This window comes from Gallinula chloropus (genome assembly GCF_964237585.1).
Source record: "Gallinula chloropus genome assembly, chromosome: 15".
Classification (NCBI taxonomy): domain Eukaryota; kingdom Metazoa; phylum Chordata; class Aves; order Gruiformes; family Rallidae; genus Gallinula; species Gallinula chloropus.
In genome coordinates, this window is record NC_140100.1 from 5,480,072 (window position 1) to 5,501,081 (window position 21,010).

A 21,010-nucleotide genomic window follows, 5' to 3' on the forward strand; every position below is an offset into this window, starting at 1 on the left:
CTCCCGCCCGCTCCCGTGTGTGCTAAGGAGGATTTAGTGCCCAGCCCAGGCGGCTGGTGCCTGTCCCAAGGGCTTGGTGACTTCCCCAGGGGACTGGTGCCCTGCTCAGGGACGGCAGCCAGCCTTGCTCCCTGCTCCGGTCCCGGTGCACCAGCCCCCTGCCCGCTGCAGCCAGGGGGTCCCTGCCCGGTGCCGCCGGGGGTCCCGGCGCGGTGCGGCAGTTACCGGCGCCGGCGGTGCGGGGCGGGGAGGGGGGAGGCGGCTGCGGGGCGGGACGCGGCGGCGGATCCGCCTCCCTCTCTTCCCTCCCGCCCTCCCTGCCCGGTAGCAGGTCTGGGCACGGTTCGCGGGAGCAACTTGGCGGCTTGTCCCCTTCCTCCCTCTCCCCGGGCCAGCGCGGCCATGGCGGCCGCGGGCGGGCGGCCCCGCCGCCCCTAGAGCCGCCGCCGCCCGGGAGCCGCCGCCGCCGCCGCCGCGATGAGCGTCCTCACCTTCGACGACGCGGCCCTGGAGGGGCTGACGCCGTCCCTCGGCCTCTCCGGGGCCAGCGACATCGACACGGCCCTGCTCAGCGACATCGACGGTGCGTCCCGGCGCGGGCAGCGGCGAGCGAGACCGGGACCGGGACCGGGTCGGGGATATAACGGGGGCTCGGTGCATGGCCGGGGCCGGGCGGGGGTTATAGCGGGGGCTCGGTGCGTGGCAGGGACAGGACTGGGGGTATAACCGCGGCTCGCTGCGTGGCCGGGGGACACAGTGACAGCGGGCTCGGGGCACGGTCGGGGACTGGGACGTGGCCGGGGGAGCGAGTTCGGTGCATTAACCGGGGCTGGAGGCACAGCCCGGCTCGGTGCGCGGCCGGGCTGAGGGGAGAGGGCTCGGTGCACGGCCGGCGCTCCGGGGCACAGCCGGAGAGCTCGGGCTCGGTGCCGGGCCCGGCGTGGGGGGGACACGGAGCTGCTGGAGCGCGGAGCCGGTGCAGGGCCGGGCGGTTCGGGCTGGCTCCGTTACCGGAGGCCGGTTCGTGGCGAGGGGGTCGGGGGGAGCAGGGTCCTTGCGGGGGTGGGGGGAAGGCAGGACACGGGACCCCCGCGCTGGAGGTGCCGGTGCCGGGACAGGCCCGACGGGGCCCCCGCCGGCCGCTGCATCGTGTCGTCTCTATCCCCGCCCCGTGACGTCACCGGTGGGGTTACTCCCGGTCATTCCCTCCAGGACGCCGGGGTTCCCTGAGCCACCCAACCGGGATGGAGCGGGGGGAAGGAGGTTCTACACCGGCCCAGGGGATGAGCAGAGCATCCCTGGGCTGGGACCCATCGGAACCCACCTACCCGCTGATCTGGGGGTCTGTGGGAAGGGGCTGCCACCGACTGGACCCGCTGCCAAAGGGTTCCAGCCCCGGTGCCAAGGGGACCCATACCCCAAGGGGACCCACTCCCCACCACCCTGGCACCAAGGTCTCACTGGTGCTGGGTGCTGGCTTTAACGAAAAATTTGGCTTGCCAGCCCTCACCCATCCCCGTGCCCGCCTTGCCACATGCTCCACCGGCTCTCCCAGTCTGCACCAGCTCAGACCGGCAGAGCCGGTGGAGCATGTGGCGAGGCGGGCATGGGGCTGGCTGAGCCCTCCAACACCTTCCCTGCTGCAGGGTCCGGGGGATCTCTCCTCTGGGAGCCGGGATGGAGGTGGCATCCCAGGGCTGGTGGCAGTTGGGACAGATCAGGGCAGCTCCAGGTGCCACCTGCCATCCCCAGGGAGGTGTTGGCATGGGCAGGGAAGGATGGTAGCTGGAGGCAGGTGGGAGTGGTGCTCTGGATCTGTGCTGGTGTCCCTGTGGATCCCGTGGGAGTCCTGCCAGGGCTGAGCGGTGCCCAGCAGGGACCGGCTGTGCAGCGTGGGAGTGTCCTGCCATGGGGTTCTGCCATGCTGCTTTGCATCCCGGCCATCCGGGCCACCACGTGCCCCATGGTTCCCTCACATGGCCTGACACACCATGGGCTGCAGGCTTGCCACCGGTCCCTGGGTGGCCACGGGTTGTCCTTTGTCACCGTGCCCACCTTGGCATGGTTGTGGGATGTGTATCCAGGGGTGCGAGTGCCCTGTGCCCACCGGGACCTGCCAGGACCCACAGCCATGTGGCTCTGCCCCGTGGGCTCCTGTGGCCTGAAGCAGCAGGGCTGGGGCAGCTGTGGCACCACGGGGTGCCTGTGGCATGCTGATGGCATGGGTGGCAGTGGGTGCAAATATAGAAATATTTGGTAGGCACCAGGGTGGCTGCGAGAGCCATGCCACCTCCAGGGCTGTGCAGCAGGAAGGGGGGCTAAGAGGGAGCACCCCCTCTCTGCACCCCCAAATTTTGCCCTCTTGCCCATGGAGGAGTCGGGGGGGGGGGGTGTGTCTCTTGGGCAGGGGGAGTTGAGGCTGGGAGCCCCCCTGGAATGAAACCCCCCCGCACAGAGAAGGGTGCTGAGGGCTGGATGCCTTTGTCAAGGGGGGCTGTGCAACGCCCCTGGTCCTTGAGTGGTGTGTGCTGGGGGCGCGGAGAGTCGCTGGGGGCGGGGGCTGCAGGGGTTAACAGCGGCTGACCCGGAGTAACCGGGCGGGCGGCGGCGGGGCGCCCGGCAGTAACCCGCAGGAACCCGCCGCGGGCTCTCACCTTGGCGCGGCCGCGGGGCTGGCTGGGGGCGGCGGGCGGCGATTGGCCGAGTCGCATCACCCCATCGCCGGCCAAGCTCCAGGCCTGGCGCGGGGAGGGCCGCGGGGAGGAGGCGAGAACATGGCTTTAAAATATCCCGCTGCCCCGCCGCCGCCCGGCACGCTGCTGAGCGGGGGCCGCAGCCTGCGCCAGGGACCCCCCCCCACGCCGTGCACACCGGCATGGAGTGCACCTTCGAAGGTACCTCCCGCTCGCCATCCTCCTCCTTCTCCTCCTCCTCCTCTTCCTCACTTGGCGGGGTCCCCCCCCCAGCCCGGGCTGCAGCACAGCGTGGGGGTCTCCGGGGCTGTGCACCTCGGGGAGGGGGGAGACACGACCCGGGGGGGCTGCGGTGGGGGCATCCCCGGCACTTGGGTGGGAACATCCCAGGACAGTTCAGTGGGGGCATGTCGGGACATCCCGGTGGGTGGGTGATGGGGCACATCGCTGGGGACATCTGGGTGCCCCTGAACAGGACAGACCCCTGAGCCTGTTGAACCCCGCACTTGCCCCTCCTGGGGGTACCACGGGAGGGATGGCCTGGCATGGGGGTTTAGCTAATCCTGGGTGCACCACACCTCCAGTCCCTACAGGGGACTACTTTGGGGTTTTCAGTACAGGGGAAAGGAATGAGCTGGCACAAACCCATCTCTGCCCCCTTTGACCACAGAAACAGGCAGAGATCTGGCTCCCCACCCCCAGACCAGCCAGGACACCTCTGGCATCCATGTTGCAAGCGCTGTGCCTCAGTTTCCCCACAGGCAGGACAGTTTGGGAAACTGCGAGGAACAGGGCACAGCAAGTTCCTGGGCTCTTGGGGAATTTTCCCTCTGGGTTATGGGGATCCATCCCCAGAGTGCTGAGCTGGGGGGTAGTCAGCATGGGGCCAGCCCAGAGAACCCCTGAGACTTTGGAATCTCCTTGGGAGGTGTGGGGCTGGGGCAGCTGCTGATGCTGGGGCTTGGGGGGCTGTTTTGCAGACATGCTCCAGCTGATCAACACACAGGACAATGACTTCTCGGGGCTGTTTGACTCGCCATTCAGTACCCCCGACAGCGCTATGCCCCCGGGGGTCCCCTCTGCCCCAGGTACCCTCGGCACCTACCTGGGACCCAACAAACCTCCCACCGCCACCTCCAGCAGCAGCGTCTACCCGGGACCCCCTGGGATGGCAGCCTTCACCCCCCAGCCCTCTGCCCCGCTTCTGCCGGTGTCGTCAGCCCCGGGGGTCAAGGAGGAGCCAGCAGCCCTGCCCAGCAGCCAGCCCCAGCCTGGCGTGATGCTGGGCCCCAGCTTTGTGTCTGCATCCCCTGGCCAGTTCAGCCCCCAGCCCTTGGTGGGCTACCAGAACCAGCACAGCTTCTCTGGTGAGGATTTGGGGGTTCAGAGGGGATCTGGGCTCCCTGAGTGGGGGCTTGTTGTGGGGGGCTCTTGCTGAACCGAGGGGATGTGTCCCTGTGGGATGGGGCTGCCCAGGGTGGGCTGGTGCTACGGGGAGGGGTCTGATAACTCTGTCCTCTGCTCCATGCCCAGCCATGCAGCCCGGGGGTGCAGGGCCGGCCCTGCCCAGCCCCCTGCCTGCCCCACAGCCAGGCCAGCCCGTGACAGTGCCTGGCCCTGTGCCTAGTGTGGCACCACAGCAGCTCTTGGCTCCCACCGCCCAGCCCGTCTCGTCCCAGATCCAGCCAGTGCCGGTAAGCCCAGAGCTGGGGTGGAGGAGGGGGGGTTCCCAGAGGTCCTTCCAGCCCCACTGACCCTCCCGTGCACCCCAGGTCCTGCTGCAGCCCCATTTCATCAAGGCTGATTCCCTGCTGCTGACAGCCGTCAAGACGGATGCCGGCAGTGCCAAGACCTCCAGCATCGCCTCCCTGGCCACCAGCACCAGCGGCTCTGCTGCCCCACTGCAGGTGCCGGTAGGTCCCACAGTTGGGGAGCTCCAGGGTGGAGGGGTGGGGTGCTCCGAGATCTCCACTGATGCCACCCTGCATCCCTGCAGGCACTGGTGAGTGGAGGGACCATCCTGGCCACAGTGCCACTGGTGGTGGACACGGAGAAGCTGCCCATCAACCGGCTGGCACCCAGTGGGAAGCCGGCGCTGGTGCAGAGCAGGGGGGAGAAGCGCACGGCGCACAACGCCATCGAGAAACGCTACCGCTCCTCCATCAACGACAAGATCGTGGAGCTCAAGGACTTGGTGGTGGGCACAGAGGCCAAGGTGAGAGCCTGGGGATAGCGGGGCAGGGGCAGGCAAGGGGGGGCTTCACCCAGCATTTGGGCTGAGCCATCCCTACCCGCTGGCAGCTCAACAAGTCGGCAATCCTGAGGAAAGCGATCGAGTACATCCGATTCCTGCAGCAGAACAACCAGAAGCTGAAGCAGGAGAACCTCGCCCTAAAGATGGCTGTGCAGAAGAACCGTGAGTGGAGGGGCAGGTCTCGGGGAGGAGGGGGCTCAGCCCTGGGCATGCAGTACCTCCCAGCACCCCTCATCCTGCTCTGCTCCCCACAGAGTCCCTGAAGGACCTGGTGACCACCTGCAGCGGGGGGTCCAAAGCAGAGGCTCCCATGGAGGTGGTGAAGGCGGAGGTGATGGAGATGCCAACACCACCACCCTCAGACGTGGGCTCGCCGTCCCACAGCAGCCCACTCTCACTCTGCGGGGGCAGCAGCAACAGCAGCAGCGACTCAGAGCCTGACAGTCCCCTCTGCGACCATGGCAAGGTGGGAGGGGTTGTTGGGGGGAACCCCTCTGCCTCGAGTGGGGCAGGGGATCTGCTGCGTCACACCAGGGGTGTCAAGAGCAAAGTGTGCCAGATGCCAGTGTGGGCATAGGAGCTGAGAGCATGAGTTTTGCTCTGCTCCTCATGCCATTTGGGGCTGGAGGGAGGAGTGTGGGGGTCATTCTGGTGTGCAGCGGGCTGCTGCACCCATGCACTGTACCCCAAAATGTTCCTATACCCTGTGTCCCATAGCCATGGCTCATCACCATGCCCTGTACCTCCATGCCCTATATCCTGTGCCCCATCACCACACCCTGTATCTGTGCCCCAAGGCTCACAGCAGCTCTGCCCACGCAGGTGAAGCAGGAGCGCCTGCCGCCCTCGCCCAGCAGCCAGGGCATGCTGGACCGCTCCCGTATGGCCCTCTGCGCCTTCGTCTTCCTCTGCCTCTCCTTCAACCCCCTGGCATCCCTCCTCCGGGGCTCGGGTGCCCCAGGCGCTGTGGGGAGCCCCGGCACTGCTGGGCCCGGCAGGAGCATCATGGCTGAACCCAGCTCCGTGGGTAAGCTCTGGGGTGGGGTGGAGGCTGTTGGGGTGACGCTTGTTGAGGTATCTGTGGGTGTGGGTGCCACTGGGGCAGATTGTTGGGGTGGAGCTGTCGGGGTGGGTGTGAGGGGCAGGCTGTTGGGATGGGGGCTGTTGAGGTGGAGACCATCAGACCGTGGGGTATTGGGGTGGGGGTGCGGTGGGGGCTACCTGGGTGTAGGGTGTGGGGACCACCAGGGTGGCTGCGGTTGGGGTCACATGGGGGGAGGCCGTTGGGAGGGGCCTTGCGGTGGGGGACGGTGGGGACAGAGGATGCTCTGGGGCGGCGCTGACCCCCCCCCTCTCCCCTGACAGAGGAGCCGTGGGGGTGGTCGCAGTGGCTGTGGCCCACGCTGGCCTTCTGGGCGCTGAACGCGGCGCTGGTGCTGGGGGCGGTGGTGCGGCTCTTCGTCTTCGGGGAGCCCGTCACCCGCCCGCACTCCGAGTCCTCCGTCCTCTTCTGGCGGCACCGCCGGCAGGCAGACCTTGACCTCGACCGGGTAAGCCCAGCCCGCCCTGGCCCCGGCCCCGCGCTGCGCTACGGCACCGGCCCCGCCACCACCACAACACCCCCCGGGCCCGCCAGCCCTTTGTCCCAGCGCCCGCTCCGGCCGGCAGCGCCCCCGGCCCGCCATTGCCCCCGCCCTGCGCCCGCCTCTCCCCAGCTCCCGCCCCGCCCCAGCGGGTCCCCGCCCCTCCAAGCCCCGCCCACCCACCGCGCCCGGCGCCGCCCCTACGCGTAGCCCCGTGCCCCCCCCCCCATACTCCCCCGTGTGCCCCCCCCTCGCCCCGCTGACCCGCTCTGGGGCCGCAGGGGGACTTCGCGCAGGGGGCCCAGCACCTGCGGACGGCGCTGGGGGCGCTGGGGCGGCCGCTCCCCGCCTCGCACGGGGACCTGGCGTGCAGCCTGCTCTGGAGCCTGCTGCGGCACCTGCTCCAGCGCCTCTGGGTGGGCCGCTGGCTGGCCGCCCGCGCCGGGAGGCTGCGCCCCGACCCTCCGCCGCCGGCACACGTCCAGCAGAGCGCCCGTGATGCTGCCATGGCGTACCACCGCCTGCACCAGCTCCACCTCGCCGGTACGGCCCTGCGCTGCGGCGGGGGGGAGGGAGCACGGGGGGGGGGGGATGGGGACCCCCGTGGCACCCCTCCCTGAACTCTCCTGCCCGTCCCCGCAGGGAAGCAGGCCGGGGGGCACCTGCTGGCCATCAACCTGGCGCTCAGCGCCGTCAACCTGGCCGAGTGCGCCGGTGATGCCGTCTCTGTGGCCGCCCTGGCTGAGATCTACGTGGCGGCCGCCCTGCGGGTCAAGGCCAGCCTGCACCGCTGCTTCCACTTCTTGGCTGTGAGTGGGGGGCTCTGCCGTGGGGCTGGGGGCCCCTTGGGACCTGGTGTTGGGTTGCCCCCTTCCTGATGCCCCCCTCCCTCCACTCTGCCCGCAGCGCCCCTTCCTCTGCAGCGCCCGGCGCGTGGCCCTGTCCCATGGCGGGGCCGTGCCCCCCGCCATGCAGTGGCTCTGCCACCCCTTGGGCCACCGCTTCTTCGTCGATGGCGACTGGGCTGTCAAGGGTGTCCCGAGGGAAACCATCTACAGCTCTGCTGGCAACCCAGGTTAATGCACAGCCCCCCGCCCCCCCCCAGCCCTAAGCCAGCATGTCGGAGGGGTGTGCCTGCTCACCCCCTCTCTGTGCCGCAGTGGACCCACTGGCGCAGGTGACCCAGCTCTTCCGTGAGCACCTCCTGGAGAAGGCACTGTGCTGTGTGGCTATGCCCGAGCCTAGGCGCCCCACAGCCCAGGGAGAGGGGTAAGTGCCAGGGTGGGTACCCCCTTTCCTCTGCCCCATGAGGGGGCCATCCCTGCTCACTGCCCCTGTCCCTGCAGGCGCTTCTCAAACGCACTCGAGTACCTCCAGCTGCTCAATGGCTGCTCCGACGCCAGCAGTGCACCTGGCCCCGCACCCTCCATCAGCTCTGGCTTGGCAACTGTCACAGGTGAGGCCAGCGTGTCCCCCCTCCCCCTTCCAGGGATGCTTCATTTTGGAGGCCACAGGGATGGTGGACACCACCCTTCCCTGTCCCTCCCGCCCCGCAGGCACCGACCCCGTGTCCAAGTGGTGGGCGTCCATCATTGGCACAGTTATTCACTGGCTGCAGGGAGATGAGGAGGGGGCCGAGCGCCTCTACCCATTGGTGGAGACCATGCCTCGGGTGCTGCAGAGCTCAGAGTGAGTGCTGGGGGGCATTGGGGCCGGGAGGGGTGACAGCTCATCGCACACCTCCCCCCCTTCTTGGGTTGGCACAGCCTCTAACACACTCTGGCCACTGTGGCTGTGTCTGCTGAGGAGGGGAGACAGCTTTGCCCAGCAAGGGCCCTGCAGTGACCATACCCTCCCCAACTCTTCGCAGGAAGCCCCTGCCCCGCGCGGCCCTGCACTCCTTCAGGGCTGTCCGGGCCATGCTGAGCAAGCAGGACGGGAGCCAGGCCAGCCTGAACCACTGCGAGAAGGCCAGCAGCTGCCTGCGGGAGAGCCTGGAGCTTGGCAGCCCCCCCAAGGGCACCATCGACAAGGTGAGCCGGGGTGGGGGGCAAAGTGGCCATCGGCTTTGATGGGGGGAGCGCCTGGCCCTCGCGGGAGGTGCCCCCGGCCCTCGCGGGGGTGCATTGTAGTTGCATTGCATGTGTCAGACTGGGAGTGCAATGCCCCTGCCATGCAGCCCGGCGGGGGCCCTGTGCAGCAGCGCCTGCCCGCAGGGACCTCCTCCTCCTCCCACCCCCCCTCCATCCCTCCCTCCATTCCTCCCTCCATCCCTCCTCCCAACCACCCGCTCACCCAGCTCCCCTCGCCCCCCCAGGCAGTCCAGCTCCTGCTCTGCGACCTGCTCCTCGTCACCCGCACCAACCTGTGGCAGCAGCAGATGAGCGTCAGCCAGCAGCGCAGCTGCCTCTACCAGGCCTCCGCGCTCGAGCTCCGTGGCTTCCAGCAGGACCTCAGCAGCCTGCGGCGCCTGGCTCAGACCCTGCGCCCCGCCATGCGCCGGGTGAGCCCCCTCGCTCCTCATCCAGGCCCCTTCCCTCATCCCTCTGCCTGGCCACGCTCACTGTCCCCTCCCTTCCAGGTGTTCCTGCACGAAGCCACTGCCAGGCTCATGGCCCGGGCCAGCCCCACACGCACCCACCAGCTGCTGGACCGCAGCCTGCGCAGGAGAGGGGTGCAGGGCACCAAAACAGGTGGGAAGTGGGGTGGGACACCCTGCTCTCCCCACTGCAGCACCCCAGCAGCGCTGCATAATGGGGTGCAGAGGTTTCCTGCCTGTGCTTGGGTGGTGGCACCTGCTCTGGGGCAGACGAACAGCCCTGTCACTGTGCCGGAGCATCCACGGGAGGGTCGGTGGCTTCCTAGGGGCACCCGTGGGGCTGATGCCCGCTCTCCTTCTCTTGCAGCTGGCGAGCCTGAGAACCACCCCACGCCACGGGAGCACGCCGAGGCGTTGCTGCTGGCCTGCTGTTACCTCCCACCCAGCTTCCTCTCGGGGCCCGGCCAGCGTGTGGGCATGCTGGCCGAGGCTGCCCGCACGCTGGAGAAGCTGGGTGACAAACGGATGCTGCACGACTGCCAGCAGATGATCATCAAGCTGGGCAGCGGCACCACCGTCACATCGGGCTAGGTGGGGGCAGGGGGCACGCTGCCAGCCCCCTCCCACCCCCACCCCCACCCCCCCCCCGGCTCTGGGATGTAGGGAGCGTTGGTAGCTGGGGTAGGGAGCAGGTTTTAAGGTGGCGGGGTGGGAGCTGGAGGAGGGGCGGGGTGATGCTCGGTGCCAGCGGTGGTGGGTGCGGAGGGTCCCGGTGTGGGACAGCCACGCGTGGGGCTCCCCGGGTGGGCTCGGTCGCGGCGTGGCTCTGTCCCTGTCACCGGCCCGCTTGGGTGGCGGGACGTGGGGACCTCTAGTGACACTGTCCCAGTATTGCATGGCACGGGGATGCTTGGCCAGCCTGGCCCCAGGTGTCTGCCCAGTACCCCCAGTTCCCCGGCGCGGGGGGGTGCCCATCCTCGCTCCCCTCTCCTGCTGCCCCTGCCCGTGGGTCCCGCTGCCGGGGGGGGTGGGGGTGTGGGGTGTGGGGTTGGGGTGCCGCAGCATTGCTCTCATTGCGGGGGGAATTGGTGGTGGATAAGGGCCCTGACCCCCACTGTGCCCGTGGTAGGAAAGAGGGTCCCCCTTCGCCCAGTTTATCCTCCCAACATCGCCCCCCTCCCCAGCTGACCAGACTCCCCCAGTTAGGAGCTTCCATTGCCCCCAGGCATGGCCAGAACTGAACACTTTCAGAGATGAGATGGGAGGGTGCCACGGGGCTCCTGAGGGGCCGGTGGGTGTCCCCGTCCCCTTGCTGCACCCCATCTTGTACATAGCCCCCCCTCCCTTCCCACTGCCCCCCCCTCCCCCCCGCCTTGCCTTTTTAAATGGTATTTTCATAGTTGAAGAGTTTTGTACAGACAATTAAAGCTGATTATTTATACTGGTGTGTGCTGGACTGGGGCAGTGGGGATAGATGCTGAATGTGGGGGACACACAGAGCCTGGCTGGGACAAGGGTCAAGGGGCCACCCCCCTTCTCCTGCGTTCCCCACCTCCTGGGCATCCCCCTTGGCTGGGCATCCCCCGCTATGGGTCCTGCCCTCCCTCTGCAGGGGAGGGCTGCATGGGATGGGGTAGGGGGGGACATGGGCAGCAGGGATGGGGACACTGGATACCCAGGGACCTCAGACATGCCCTCCTTGCCCCAAGATGAGCCGAGGGTCCTGCACTCCCCCCTCCATCACACCCCAACCCCACCACAACCCCTCACCCAGCCCAGCCCTGCAGCGCAACACCCGTATCAGTTGCATTTGGGGACAAAGGGCCAGCAAGGGGCTGACACAACCCCAGGGGACCCCCAGCTGCCCCCCAGGAGAAAGAGAGGCCACGAGCAGGGCGCCACGTACTTCCAAAACAATCGTTGTATCTTTATTGACGCTCTGAATGCAATGACCTGTTTTTTACTCTTAAGGAAAATAAACATCTTTTAGAAACAGCTTGTTACACACAATCTTCAGTGTGAAGCAATATACTAATAAGAACACTAGTCTTAACATTTACAGTCTTCATATATATTATATATATGTATATGTATACATATATATACACTATATAATGAGGCAATATATAATACACACGGTTTACCATTTTACAGTCATATGTACAAGATGTCACTAAAAATAGCCAGATTTCAGGCAGCGCTGCCAGGGACACTGGGAGTTTTTATTTTTTTTTCTCTTTAAATTAATTATTTTTATTATTCTTTTTTTTTTTTAATTATTATTATTATTTTTTTATAACGTGTTTTTCACTCCCATGTCCGAGGCAGGCTGCTGAAACAACAGACATTTTGTGGCCAGCAAACCTTGAGGGTGAAGGGCTGGGTGGGACGGAGGGGACACGACAGCCAGTGGGGACACAGGACAGTGGCTCTGCAGGGTCTGGGTGAGGGGGGTGGGTGGGAGGCTGGGGGAACGGATGGGGCCAGGGCTGTGCCCCCCCCCATCCTTTCTGCAGTTGCAGGTTGAAGGGAGTGGCAGCTCTGTTTTTAGGATGGGATTTGGGGGATGGTTCACCCTGGGTTGGTTATTTGCTACCCCCATTGGGGTTGCAAGGCTGGGGGGGCCCAGGGTGTGGGGTGCGAAGATTGGGGAGTCATACCACCCTGTGAGGACACAGGAGGGGTGGGGGTGGGCCGATCCCAGTACTGGGCAGCCCCCCAGCTTCCCCGAGGCAGCTGGGAAGGAAAGGGAAGCAAAAGCTGAAGGAGCAGAGTGAACCCTGCACCCAGGGCAGCAAGAAGCAAGCCAGGGCCATGCAGAGGGAGGAAGCAAGTGCCTCCTCCTCCTCCTCCATCAAAGACCCGGCTGGAAGCTATTTCTGGGCTGCTTGCAGCCCTTTGCACCAGGCAGGATAAAACCCAGGGGGTTTAGCACCAGGTACCTTGGGTTTGCACCCAGGGCCTGGGGTTTGCCCACAGGGCCCAGCACCCAGAGCCGCGGGGTTCAGCACCCAGAGCTGCTGGGTTCAGCACCCAGAGCTGCTGGATTTTGCACACACAGAGGGCTCGAAGCCTCAGAAAGTCGAAACCAAGACTCAAGAGGAGCCGCAGAGGTGCTGGCGAGGCCGAGCGCAGGGCATAGGGTGGGGTTTTGGGGTCCTGGAGAGCAGGACCAGGTGTCACCATCCCAGCAGCGCCAGCACCCCAAGAAGTGGAAGGGTGGTGGTTTCAATGGGCCAGGGTTCAGGGGGAGGGAGGGAGTGGGGCCAGGGAAGCCTGGTGTGCACCCACCAGCCCAGCCAAGCGCCCTTCACCCCAGGGAGGACCCGTCTGCCCGGAGCAGGGGTTGGCACCCCGGGACAGGCAGGATGGGAGCAGACAGGGGTTGATGGAAGAACGAAACGGATAAAGCAGAGTGGTGTTTCAAACAGCAGGCCGTTGTTTTGTCTTTTTTTTTTTTTTTCTTTTTCTCCTTTTTTTTTCTTTGTCTTTTTTCTCCTTTTTTTTTTTTTGTCTTTTTCCCCCTTTTCGCCGCCGCACGTATATACAGACAGACAGACAGACACCGTGAGGTTTGCTGAAGGCAACATCTCAGATCAGATCAGTGTGAGATATGGAGAGCCGGGACCCGCGGAGGGTCCGGCGGCCCCACAGTAAGACAACATCGCCGGGACCCCTCCCCCCCCCCAACCCCCGCCTTGTACATCCCCCCCCCCCTCCTTCCCACCCGCACCCCCCTCCCTCCCTCCCTCCCACACCCTCCCCGCCCCCTCCCCCCCACCCCGTGCAGCGATGGCGGGCTGGGGGAATCCCGTTCCGTCTCCCTCATAGCCAGGCCGGGTTTTGTTTGGGCCCGGCTGGGGAGAAAACCCGGCGCTGGCTTTACCCGCCTGGAACGGGCTCGGGGAGGGGAGGGACGGGGCGGCAGCGCTGCGCCCACCTGCGGCGGGGGGGGTCCCGGTACGGCCCGGCCCGGCCCGGCCCCGCTCCGCTCCCGGGGCGCTGCCTCCTCCGCCGGTCCCTCGCTGGCGGCGGGGCGGGTGTCCGCGGAGCGCTACACTGGCTGCCTCTGTGGGGAGAAAGGGGGTGTCAGCCCGGTGGGGGTCCGGGGGGTGTGTGTGTGTGGGGGGTATGGCCACCGAGGCTGGCGGGGATGTCCCCATCAGCAACCACCCTGCCCACCGTGAATACCGGGGTGCCCACCCGGGATGCATCACAGAGCGCAGGGTGAGAAACCCCCTGTAGCCCGGCTGGGGGGGTCCCAGACCTGGTACCCCCTGGCCTGCCCCACAGCAGGGGGCTCTGGGGTGGCCTGGTAACGGGTACAGAGGCATGATGCCCCACTGCGACACCCCGTGCTGCGTGGGGCTGAGTGCCCAGAATGAGTGTGCCGTGGCATGGGGTGTCCCTGGGGGGACATGGCCTAAAGGCAGGTCCCCGGGGGGCTACAGAGCACTGGGGGCGCTGGGTGGGGGCTCTGGGCTTACCTTATGTTTGGGACATTTCAGAGAGAAACTCTCTTCAGTTAATAAGCAACCTGCAAGGAGAGGAGAAAAATGCTGTCAGGGGAGTCCCCTTGCTGCCAGTGGCTGTCCCCAAGTGGCAGGGACACAGCACCCTCTGGGCCCACGGCCTCCCACCGCCATCCAGACCAGCCACAGTGTTCACATGAAGGGTTTAGCTGAGGCCAGACAAACTCGGGACACCAGCCGGCACTGCTGGTGCAGGGGGCACCATCATCTTGGCTGGCAGGGATCCATGAGCCCACCCCTGGCCTTGGGTGGGCTCAAGCATCATGGAGCAGCTGGCTGCCACAGCCAGCTGCGTCGGGGGGTGCCAGGGGACCCCCACACCCCTGTCCCCACAGCCAGGCTCACCTGTGTCGACAGCACACGCGTAGTGGTAGGTGTGGGGACACCCCTTCTGGCAGCAGCCCACGGTGGCTCCCGCTTGCTGGCAGCTCGAGCACTTCTTTGAACGCACCCGGCAGTTCGGAGCAGGGAAGGAGAGATGTGGAGAGACAGAAAGACCCCGTCAGAGCCCAGCACGGGAGCTCCCCATGAGGGGAATGCGCCGGCATCCCTACGCCTCTCCAGCCCCACGCTGCCTCCCCCCCCAGGCAGCATCCTTCCTCCTGCGCTGGCGTGTCATGGGTGATGCTGCGCCGCTCGCTCGGCTGTCTGCGGCCACGCATGAGCTTTACACCCGCTGTACTTTTCCCCTGGATGGCACCGAGTCCACGGCCGCCCTCTGTGGGGCAGAGGGGAAGGCACATGGCCTGGGACATGGCAGGGCTCGGCGACAGCGGTGGCAGAGGACCCCCCCACGTTCCCCAGCCCCGGTGCGGACAGGAAGAGGGCAGCAGCCTCCAGCCAGCCATGCCAGGAGCGCGGATGCCTGGGGATTACAAAGTCCCCAGCTCTAGACCTGGTGTTGGGGGGGCAGGGGCTTGCTGAAGTCCCCTTGCCCAGCCTCTGTGTGTGGCTGTCCCCTCCCTCTCCCAAGCACAAAAGCCCTGTGTGCCCATGGTGGTCTCCCAGCAGCATCCTCCCCATTGAACTCTCTCAATGTGACTGTGTTCCTCTCAGTTTGGGAGAAGAGCAGGGCATGGTGTGCCTTCCCTTGGCTGCGCCTTCCCTCCAGCCCTGCCCATCACCATGGCATCAAGCCACACTGCACCCATTTGCACCTTCCACCCTGCCTTTGCTGGGCTGCATCTGCCCATCTCCAAATCACCTCCTGCAACACATGTCTGGGCCAGGGATGCGACCCACCAGGCTCAACATCCTCATGGTCCCAGGGAACCTCTGCCACCCTCCCAGAGCACAACGCCTAAAATGGGGCGGGGGGTGGAGGGGTGGGGGGTGGTTTAGGCGCTATCAAAATCACAGCAGCACAAATCTCATGGGAAGTTATCAGGCCTCATGGTGCCTAAACAGCTGCCCCACACACTCCCAAGGCGACTCCTCGTGCCGGGATGCTGACAGGCCAGCCCTATTAATTCTTATTGCCGCTGCAGGAGTGGCTTTGGCTCAAGGAGGCAGGCGGGAGGTGCTGCCCTGGGGTGTCATGCCGCGCTGGGCAGGCAGCTGAGCTCTTACCAGGTCAGCAGCCGCCTTGACGGCCTCCTGCAGCCCGTAGAGCTTCCCCGCCACCAGGAAAACCCCTGCGGTCCATACGGCACAGGCCTCGTGCAGCCAGTGCTCCTGCGTGTCGCCCGCCGGCTCCTGCGGCGGGGACTCGGCCTTGTGACATTCGTGACGCCGGGGCTTTTCAGCCGCCTCCTCGCCCTCTGTCCTCTCGTCACAGCAGTAGCAGCTCTGCAGCCTACGAAACATGCCCCGCGGGCTGGAGCGCAGCGTGCTCTGCTTGGCCACCTCGGTGGCACCCTCCGGCCGTGCCGCCTTGCCGCCAGCACCGCAGCCACCCTCTGTCCCTCGGGGCGCCCGCTCGGCTGTGGCGGGTGGGATGGTGTCCTCGCCCGGTCCCTCCACCCGCGCCTTCTCCTTCAGCCGCGACTTCTTCTTGGGCAGGCAGTCCTCGGGGTAGTAGGGCCCGCACAGGTCCCCCAAGTCCTTGTAGTTGGCGGGGTTGCGGCACAGGCAGCAGACCAGGCAGGCAGCGCTCAGCGCCTTCGACACCACCGGCCCCATGTGCATGGTGGAGGAAGCGGGCAGGGCTGCCCGCGGTCGTGGCGCCGGCCCAGCTGGTCCCCGTTGCAGCCGTGCCTCCTCGCCGGGAGAGTTCACAACAGTGCAGGCGGTGGTGAACTCTCCGTGCCGTTCCACGCGGACGTAGGGGACGAAGGGGGGGGCCCGGCTGTCCGCCCGCAGCCGCTTGCAGGAGATGTACTTCAGCCGGATCTCGGGCTCAGTGGGGTTCAGCAGGGGGGCTTGCTGAGTCTGCCGCCGCCGCTTGCCACGGCTCTTGCACCGTGCCGGCACCGCCTTGGCCTTGCCGTGGGCCAGCCGCTTCCGCTGCCGCTTGGAGTAGCCGTTGTAGTTGGAGTGGTTGGCCCGCGGCTTCGGCCCCCGTGCCAGCCCAGCAGCGGGGCGTCCCTCGGGGTGGCCCTCACCGCCCCCCACCTCCTTCTCCTCGCTCTTTGGTTTCTTCCCCTCCCGCGGCACCTCCTCCCCGCCGCCTGGGCCAGCCGCACGCTCCCGGGGCAGCACCAGTGGCGGTGTGAGACCCAGGGGAACCTTAGTGATGCCCAGCGCCGCCGCTTTGCCCTTGCGGTTCCTCTTCTTGGGGAGAAGCCCCAGACTCTTGACCGCCATGGCGGAGCTGGGCTGCACCCCTGGGGCTGGGGCACAGGCTTCGCCCTGGCAGCCCTCGGCGGAGAGTTTCTTCCCACCACCCAGCTTCCCCTTCGGCGCTCGGCTGTTGGGATTTCGGCAGAGCTGCTCGGTTGGCGGTGTGGCAGGTGCCTTCTGTGCTGCCAGTGGCCTGGGCAGCCGCGCATCGCCTGCTGCCGGGGCCACACCACCGTGCTTCACCACCCGCTCCCTCTCTGTCCCCGGTGGGCTCAAGGATGTGCCGTAGGCGGCTGCTGTGGCCGCTGCCGTGGCTGCCGATTTGCAGGCAAATTTCTTCAGGTTGGGTGAGGTGATTTTCTGGACGATGGCCTCCAGCTTGAGGCCACGGCCCTTGCGGGGAGGCAGCACTTTGGTCTTGGTGGCCTCCTGGAAGGCTGCCCGGGAGGTGATCTTAATGCAGACGTCAGGGGCCTCCTTGGGCAGGGGGGGCTTTGGGACGGCTTCGCCGGAGCTCTTGGGGGGCAGCTTGGCTTTCACCTTCTTCGCCACTGGCATCTTCTTGAAGAGACTGGGAGGTGCCTCTGGTTTCTCCTCCTTCACGCCACCACTGTTGCTCCGCAGGACCAGGTTTCTCTTCTTGGTGGGGATGGGGGAAATGAAGGTGGACTTCCTCTTCAGCGAGTGCAGGGGTCGCTCGGACATCTTGCCCCCCACACCCGGCCCTGCTTTGGGCAGCTTCATCCGGGCGCCCACCTTGCCCTCCTTGTGGGGGCTGCCTGGGGTCGCCAGCTTGAAGGCAGGTGGAAGGTGGTTGTTGGAGATGAGCTTCTTGGGTGCCTTGCAGTTCTTCAGCCGGACATCGGCCGCCCGCTTGCCCCGCCGCCTCTTGGTGTAGAAAACCTCCTGCGTCTTCGTCCGGGAGCGCAGGATCATCGACCGCTGGTCCCTCTCCCCTGCTTCTACCATGTCCCCCTCTGGCAGTGTCGGCCCCGCCGCCTCCTCTGCCGTCACCAAGCTGGGCACCAGGAGGGTAGCATCACTGGCATTTTGGACCACCTTGGGGGTTGGCCGGCCGCTGCGCTTCCTGGCTTTGAAAGCCACCCGCTGCTTCACACCGCAGGCAGGTTTCTTCCCCAGCTTCTCCTGGTGCGCAGGAGCCTTCAGCCCCTCCAGCGGTGCCGGGGCCCGGGGCTCGGCGAGGGCGGTGAAGGAGCGGGTGCACATGCGTGCTGGCAGACCCTCGGCTGGAAACCGGGGTGTTTGGCTGTGGACGTTCTTGCTTGGCATCTCTGCCTGGCCGTCTGGCCCAAGGCAGGTGCCGGCCATGCTGCCAGCTGACGGCAAGTCACTGAAGGGGCTGGGCACAGCGCTGCCAGGGCCGTCCCCCTCCGGCAGTCGGCAGTGGACCCTCTTGTTGCGGAGACTCTTGCCCCGCGAGACAGGCTCCGTCCTCCCCAGCGCGTTTTCAGAGGCGAGTTGCTGCTTCACCGCTATTGACAGGGTGGATTTGGCATCGGCTGCCCCTGGCTGGGATGTCTCCCCTCCACCGCTCTCCTCTTCAGGCTGGATGTGGGGCAGGGAAGACTTGAACCAGCTCTTCACCTTGGTCTCTGTGCCCACAGCGGGGCCCAGCAGGATGACGGACTGTCCAGAGAGGCGTGAGGTGGGAGCTGAGCTTTCCTTTTCCACTGTGCTGACGGTCTCCTCGGCAGAGACGGGCACCTCACTGGAGGACAGCACAGCGGGCATCTCTGGGGGCTTGGGTGGCAAGACATCATATGTCACCGACTTCTGCTCCGAGCTGGCCAGCTCACAGAGGGAGGAGTATTCCTCCGCCTCCAGGTCTGACTCCTTCAGCTCCGGCGAGGAGATGATGGGGATCTCACTGAAGTCCCCGGTCGAGCAGCAGTGCCGGGTGTCTTGCAGCCACCTCTCGCTGTCCGCCTTCGTGGCCTCGTCGTAGGTCAGCGTCTCCTCCTCTTCTTCTTCCATCGCCTGCTGGCTGAAGTCCTGGGCTGGCTCAGTCTTGGCTGGTGCCTCACCGTCACACAGGTCCAAGCCACAGGCATTTTTTTTCTCCTTGCAGGACCCCACCAATTTGTTGGGGAACAAGCCCTTGGGGAGATCAGTGGCTTGCAGGCCTGAGCCTAGCTCCTTCCACCGCAGGCACGCCTCACCCAGGCTCTCCTCTGGCCACTCAAAGTTCTCCATGGCATTCTCAGAGCCCACCGAGTTTGCGGTGGTGTTTGAGTAGCAGCTGTAGCCAGAGGCTCCGGTACTCGATGTTGCCACTGGGATGCTGGGCTTGGAGTTGAAGGCCAGCGGGGCCGCATCCTTCAGCGCATCCTTGGTCTCGGTGGCTGTGAACTCTACCTGGGGACCCTCGTACACTTCCTCGCCAAAGTCCTTCCCTGCGCTGGCCCCTGAAGCCTTGTCCAGCTTGAGGGGCTCAGTGAGCGTGCTGGAATCGCCTTGGCTGGGCCAGGTGCCCTTCACCATGGAGTCCAGGCAGGGACGGTGGTTCTCCAGCTGGAAGGGGGACTTGGTGGCCTCCTTGCTCAGCATGGGCGAGTTGGCCCAGGCTTTGTCTGCCTTCTCATTGATGGCATCCTGCAGGACAATGATCTCAGAAGCCAGCTCCTCCTGAGACAGGGCACTGAGGAGCAGCCGGGGACAGTCCCGTTCATTGGTCACATACTTGGTGAAGGTCTCCAGGGGAAGGCTGGCGTGGATGCTCTGGAAGGAGTCGTCCGATTTGGTGGACATATCATCTGGGGAGGTCACTGAGCAGGTGGACACAGACTCGGGCTTTGCCTTGGAGTTGCTGTTGATGCGGGCAGGGCTGCGGTTCTGGTTGCAGTACAGGAAGCTCCTCTCCAGCTGGTCCTCTGACCCGCTGAGGTAGTCGGCATCCTGTGTCTCGGCATGGACGGACTGAGGGGTGCTCAGTGAGTCGGACAGGGGGGTCCCCACCTGCTCTGCTGAGTAGGTGCTGCTCTCGGGGCTGCAGTGTTGCCCCTTAAGCTGCTCGGGGGTCCTTGCTGGGGTCTTGATGCCCTTTTTCTGGGGCACGGCCGTTTTGGAGAGCAGCAGCTGCTGGACAGTGTTGGAGATGTTCTCCACCTGGGAGGTGAGCGCCGTCAGGCTCTGCAGGCTCAGGTCTGACAGCAGGTTTTCGGGCAGCTTCTCCTTCTGCAAGTTTTTGCAGTTCCCAGATTGAGCATCAGGGCTCGTCCCGTCGGTCGGAGAAGGGTTCAGCAGCGGCATGAAATGGCTGTGGTCGGTAATGCCAGGGGGGAAAGCGCCGGTGTTCAGTGGCTGCTGGCTGTACTGGAAGTTCTCCAGGTTGGGCATCAGCGGGGAGGGAGTGGAGCTGTAGGATGGGGACCTGCCGACAGAGCGAGCTGGAGAATGGCTGGCGCTGGGGCTGAAGGTCTGGTAGTACTGCTCCGGTGTCCGGACAGGCGGTGCATCACCCTGGCAGTAGGTCTGGCCCGGCTGGTTGTAATGTTGGTACTTGGCCAGGTTTTGGTAGTGGAGGGTCTCCGGGGTGTGATGCCGCCCTTGCAAGGGCTGTGGTGGCTGTGGGGGCTGCGGCGGCTGTGGGGGCTGCGGCGGTGGCGGTGGCTGTGGGGGCTGCGGTGGCGGCTGTGGGGGCTGCTCGTAGCCGATGCGGTTGGGCTGGTAGCCGTGCAGGTTGGGTACGCGGGGGCCGGGGGCCAGGCTGGCGGCGCTGCCCAGGGGCCGCTCCAGCGGCGGCTGTCCCGAGGGTGCTGTGCAGCTCTTGTAGGAGTGTGCTGGCTGGCTGCCCCCTGGCACCGAGGAGTACGTGGAGGATGCAGGGAAGGACTGTGAGTGCTGCCCAAAGTGGGGGCTCTGCGAGAAGGGCATGGGCGAGGAGACGTCGTTCGGGAGCTTCTGCCGCTGCAGCTTGGGGTAGGGGAGCGCGGGCGGCTGCTGTGGCTGCGGCTGCTGCTGCTGCTGCTGCTGCTGTTGCTGCTGCTGGAAGTGAGTCCGGAAGGGCAGCGGGGCAGCTGCCGGCTCGTGGTACGCCCGCCCACCCGCCAACGCCGCTGTCTTCTTCATCAGGTTGTCCTCATACTTGGCCACGCCGCCGGGCAGTGCTTGCGGCTGGCCGCCCCACGCCTGCAAGCTCTCGTCCCCCGAATAACGGGCCGGGTAGGGGCTGTTCTCTTGCACGGCGTAATTGGAAAAGGCCGGCCTGCCTTGCAGCTGCTGCCCCGCTAATTGCTTGTTTCCCCGGTGGTATTTCTCCACGGTGCTGTTCTCGTAGCCTGAGTACGGCAGTTGCTGCTGACTGTAGTACTCCTTCGCCACCAGCCTCTGCCGCTCGCAGTTCGGCCCTGCCTGACTTTGATGCCTGTAATTCTCCAGGCGTGATGTATCTTGTGAAGTCGGCTGGTAGCTCTGCTGGTTGCCATGGAAACCACACCTTTCTCGAAAGGACTGCATGGCGCGGGCTCGTTATCTGCGAAGAGAGAGAGGCGAGAATTCAAATGAAGCATCGCCACCGCGGCGGGCCGGGGGAGCGCGGCCACGTAGGGAGAGGGGGCAACGCCACCGTGTGCCACGGGGGCATCACCTTGCCCGCTGTGGTGTCACCCCGCCGGCCCTTGGCTGGCACCCTGGAGCATGGCACCTGGCAATGCATCGCCTCGCATCGC

At 65.9% G+C, this 21,010-nt stretch overlaps 2 protein-coding genes across 2 annotated transcripts; one reads left to right on the forward strand and one right to left on the reverse strand.

The window, feature by feature from the left end:
- The first annotated feature begins 385 nt into the window (after positions 1-385).
- SREBF1 (sterol regulatory element binding transcription factor 1) lies at positions 386-10,510 on the forward strand. Its single transcript, XM_084270871.1, has 19 exons — positions 386-583; positions 3,674-4,060; positions 4,227-4,387; positions 4,466-4,606; positions 4,690-4,908; positions 4,995-5,109; positions 5,202-5,413; positions 5,770-5,974; positions 6,313-6,497; positions 6,812-7,073; positions 7,173-7,339; positions 7,437-7,605; positions 7,691-7,799; positions 7,877-7,986; positions 8,087-8,219; positions 8,401-8,563; positions 8,848-9,033; positions 9,112-9,223; positions 9,437-10,510. The coding sequence occupies exons 1-19, from the start codon at positions 478-480 to the stop codon at positions 9,658-9,660; spliced, it is 3,366 nt and encodes a 1,121-aa protein (XP_084126997.1). The 5' UTR covers positions 386-477; the 3' UTR covers positions 9,661-10,510.
- Positions 10,511-12,875: 2,365 nt separating this feature from the next.
- Positions 12,876-20,798, reverse strand: RAI1 (retinoic acid induced 1; the record flags this gene model as incomplete). Its single annotated transcript, XM_084271120.1, has 4 exons — positions 12,876-13,138; positions 13,557-13,606; positions 13,947-14,040; positions 15,171-20,798. 4 exons carry the CDS (start codon positions 20,796-20,798, stop codon positions 13,124-13,126), a joined length of 5,787 nt encoding a protein of 1,928 aa, XP_084127246.1. The 3' UTR covers positions 12,876-13,123.
- Positions 20,799-21,010: the final 212 nt, after the last annotated feature.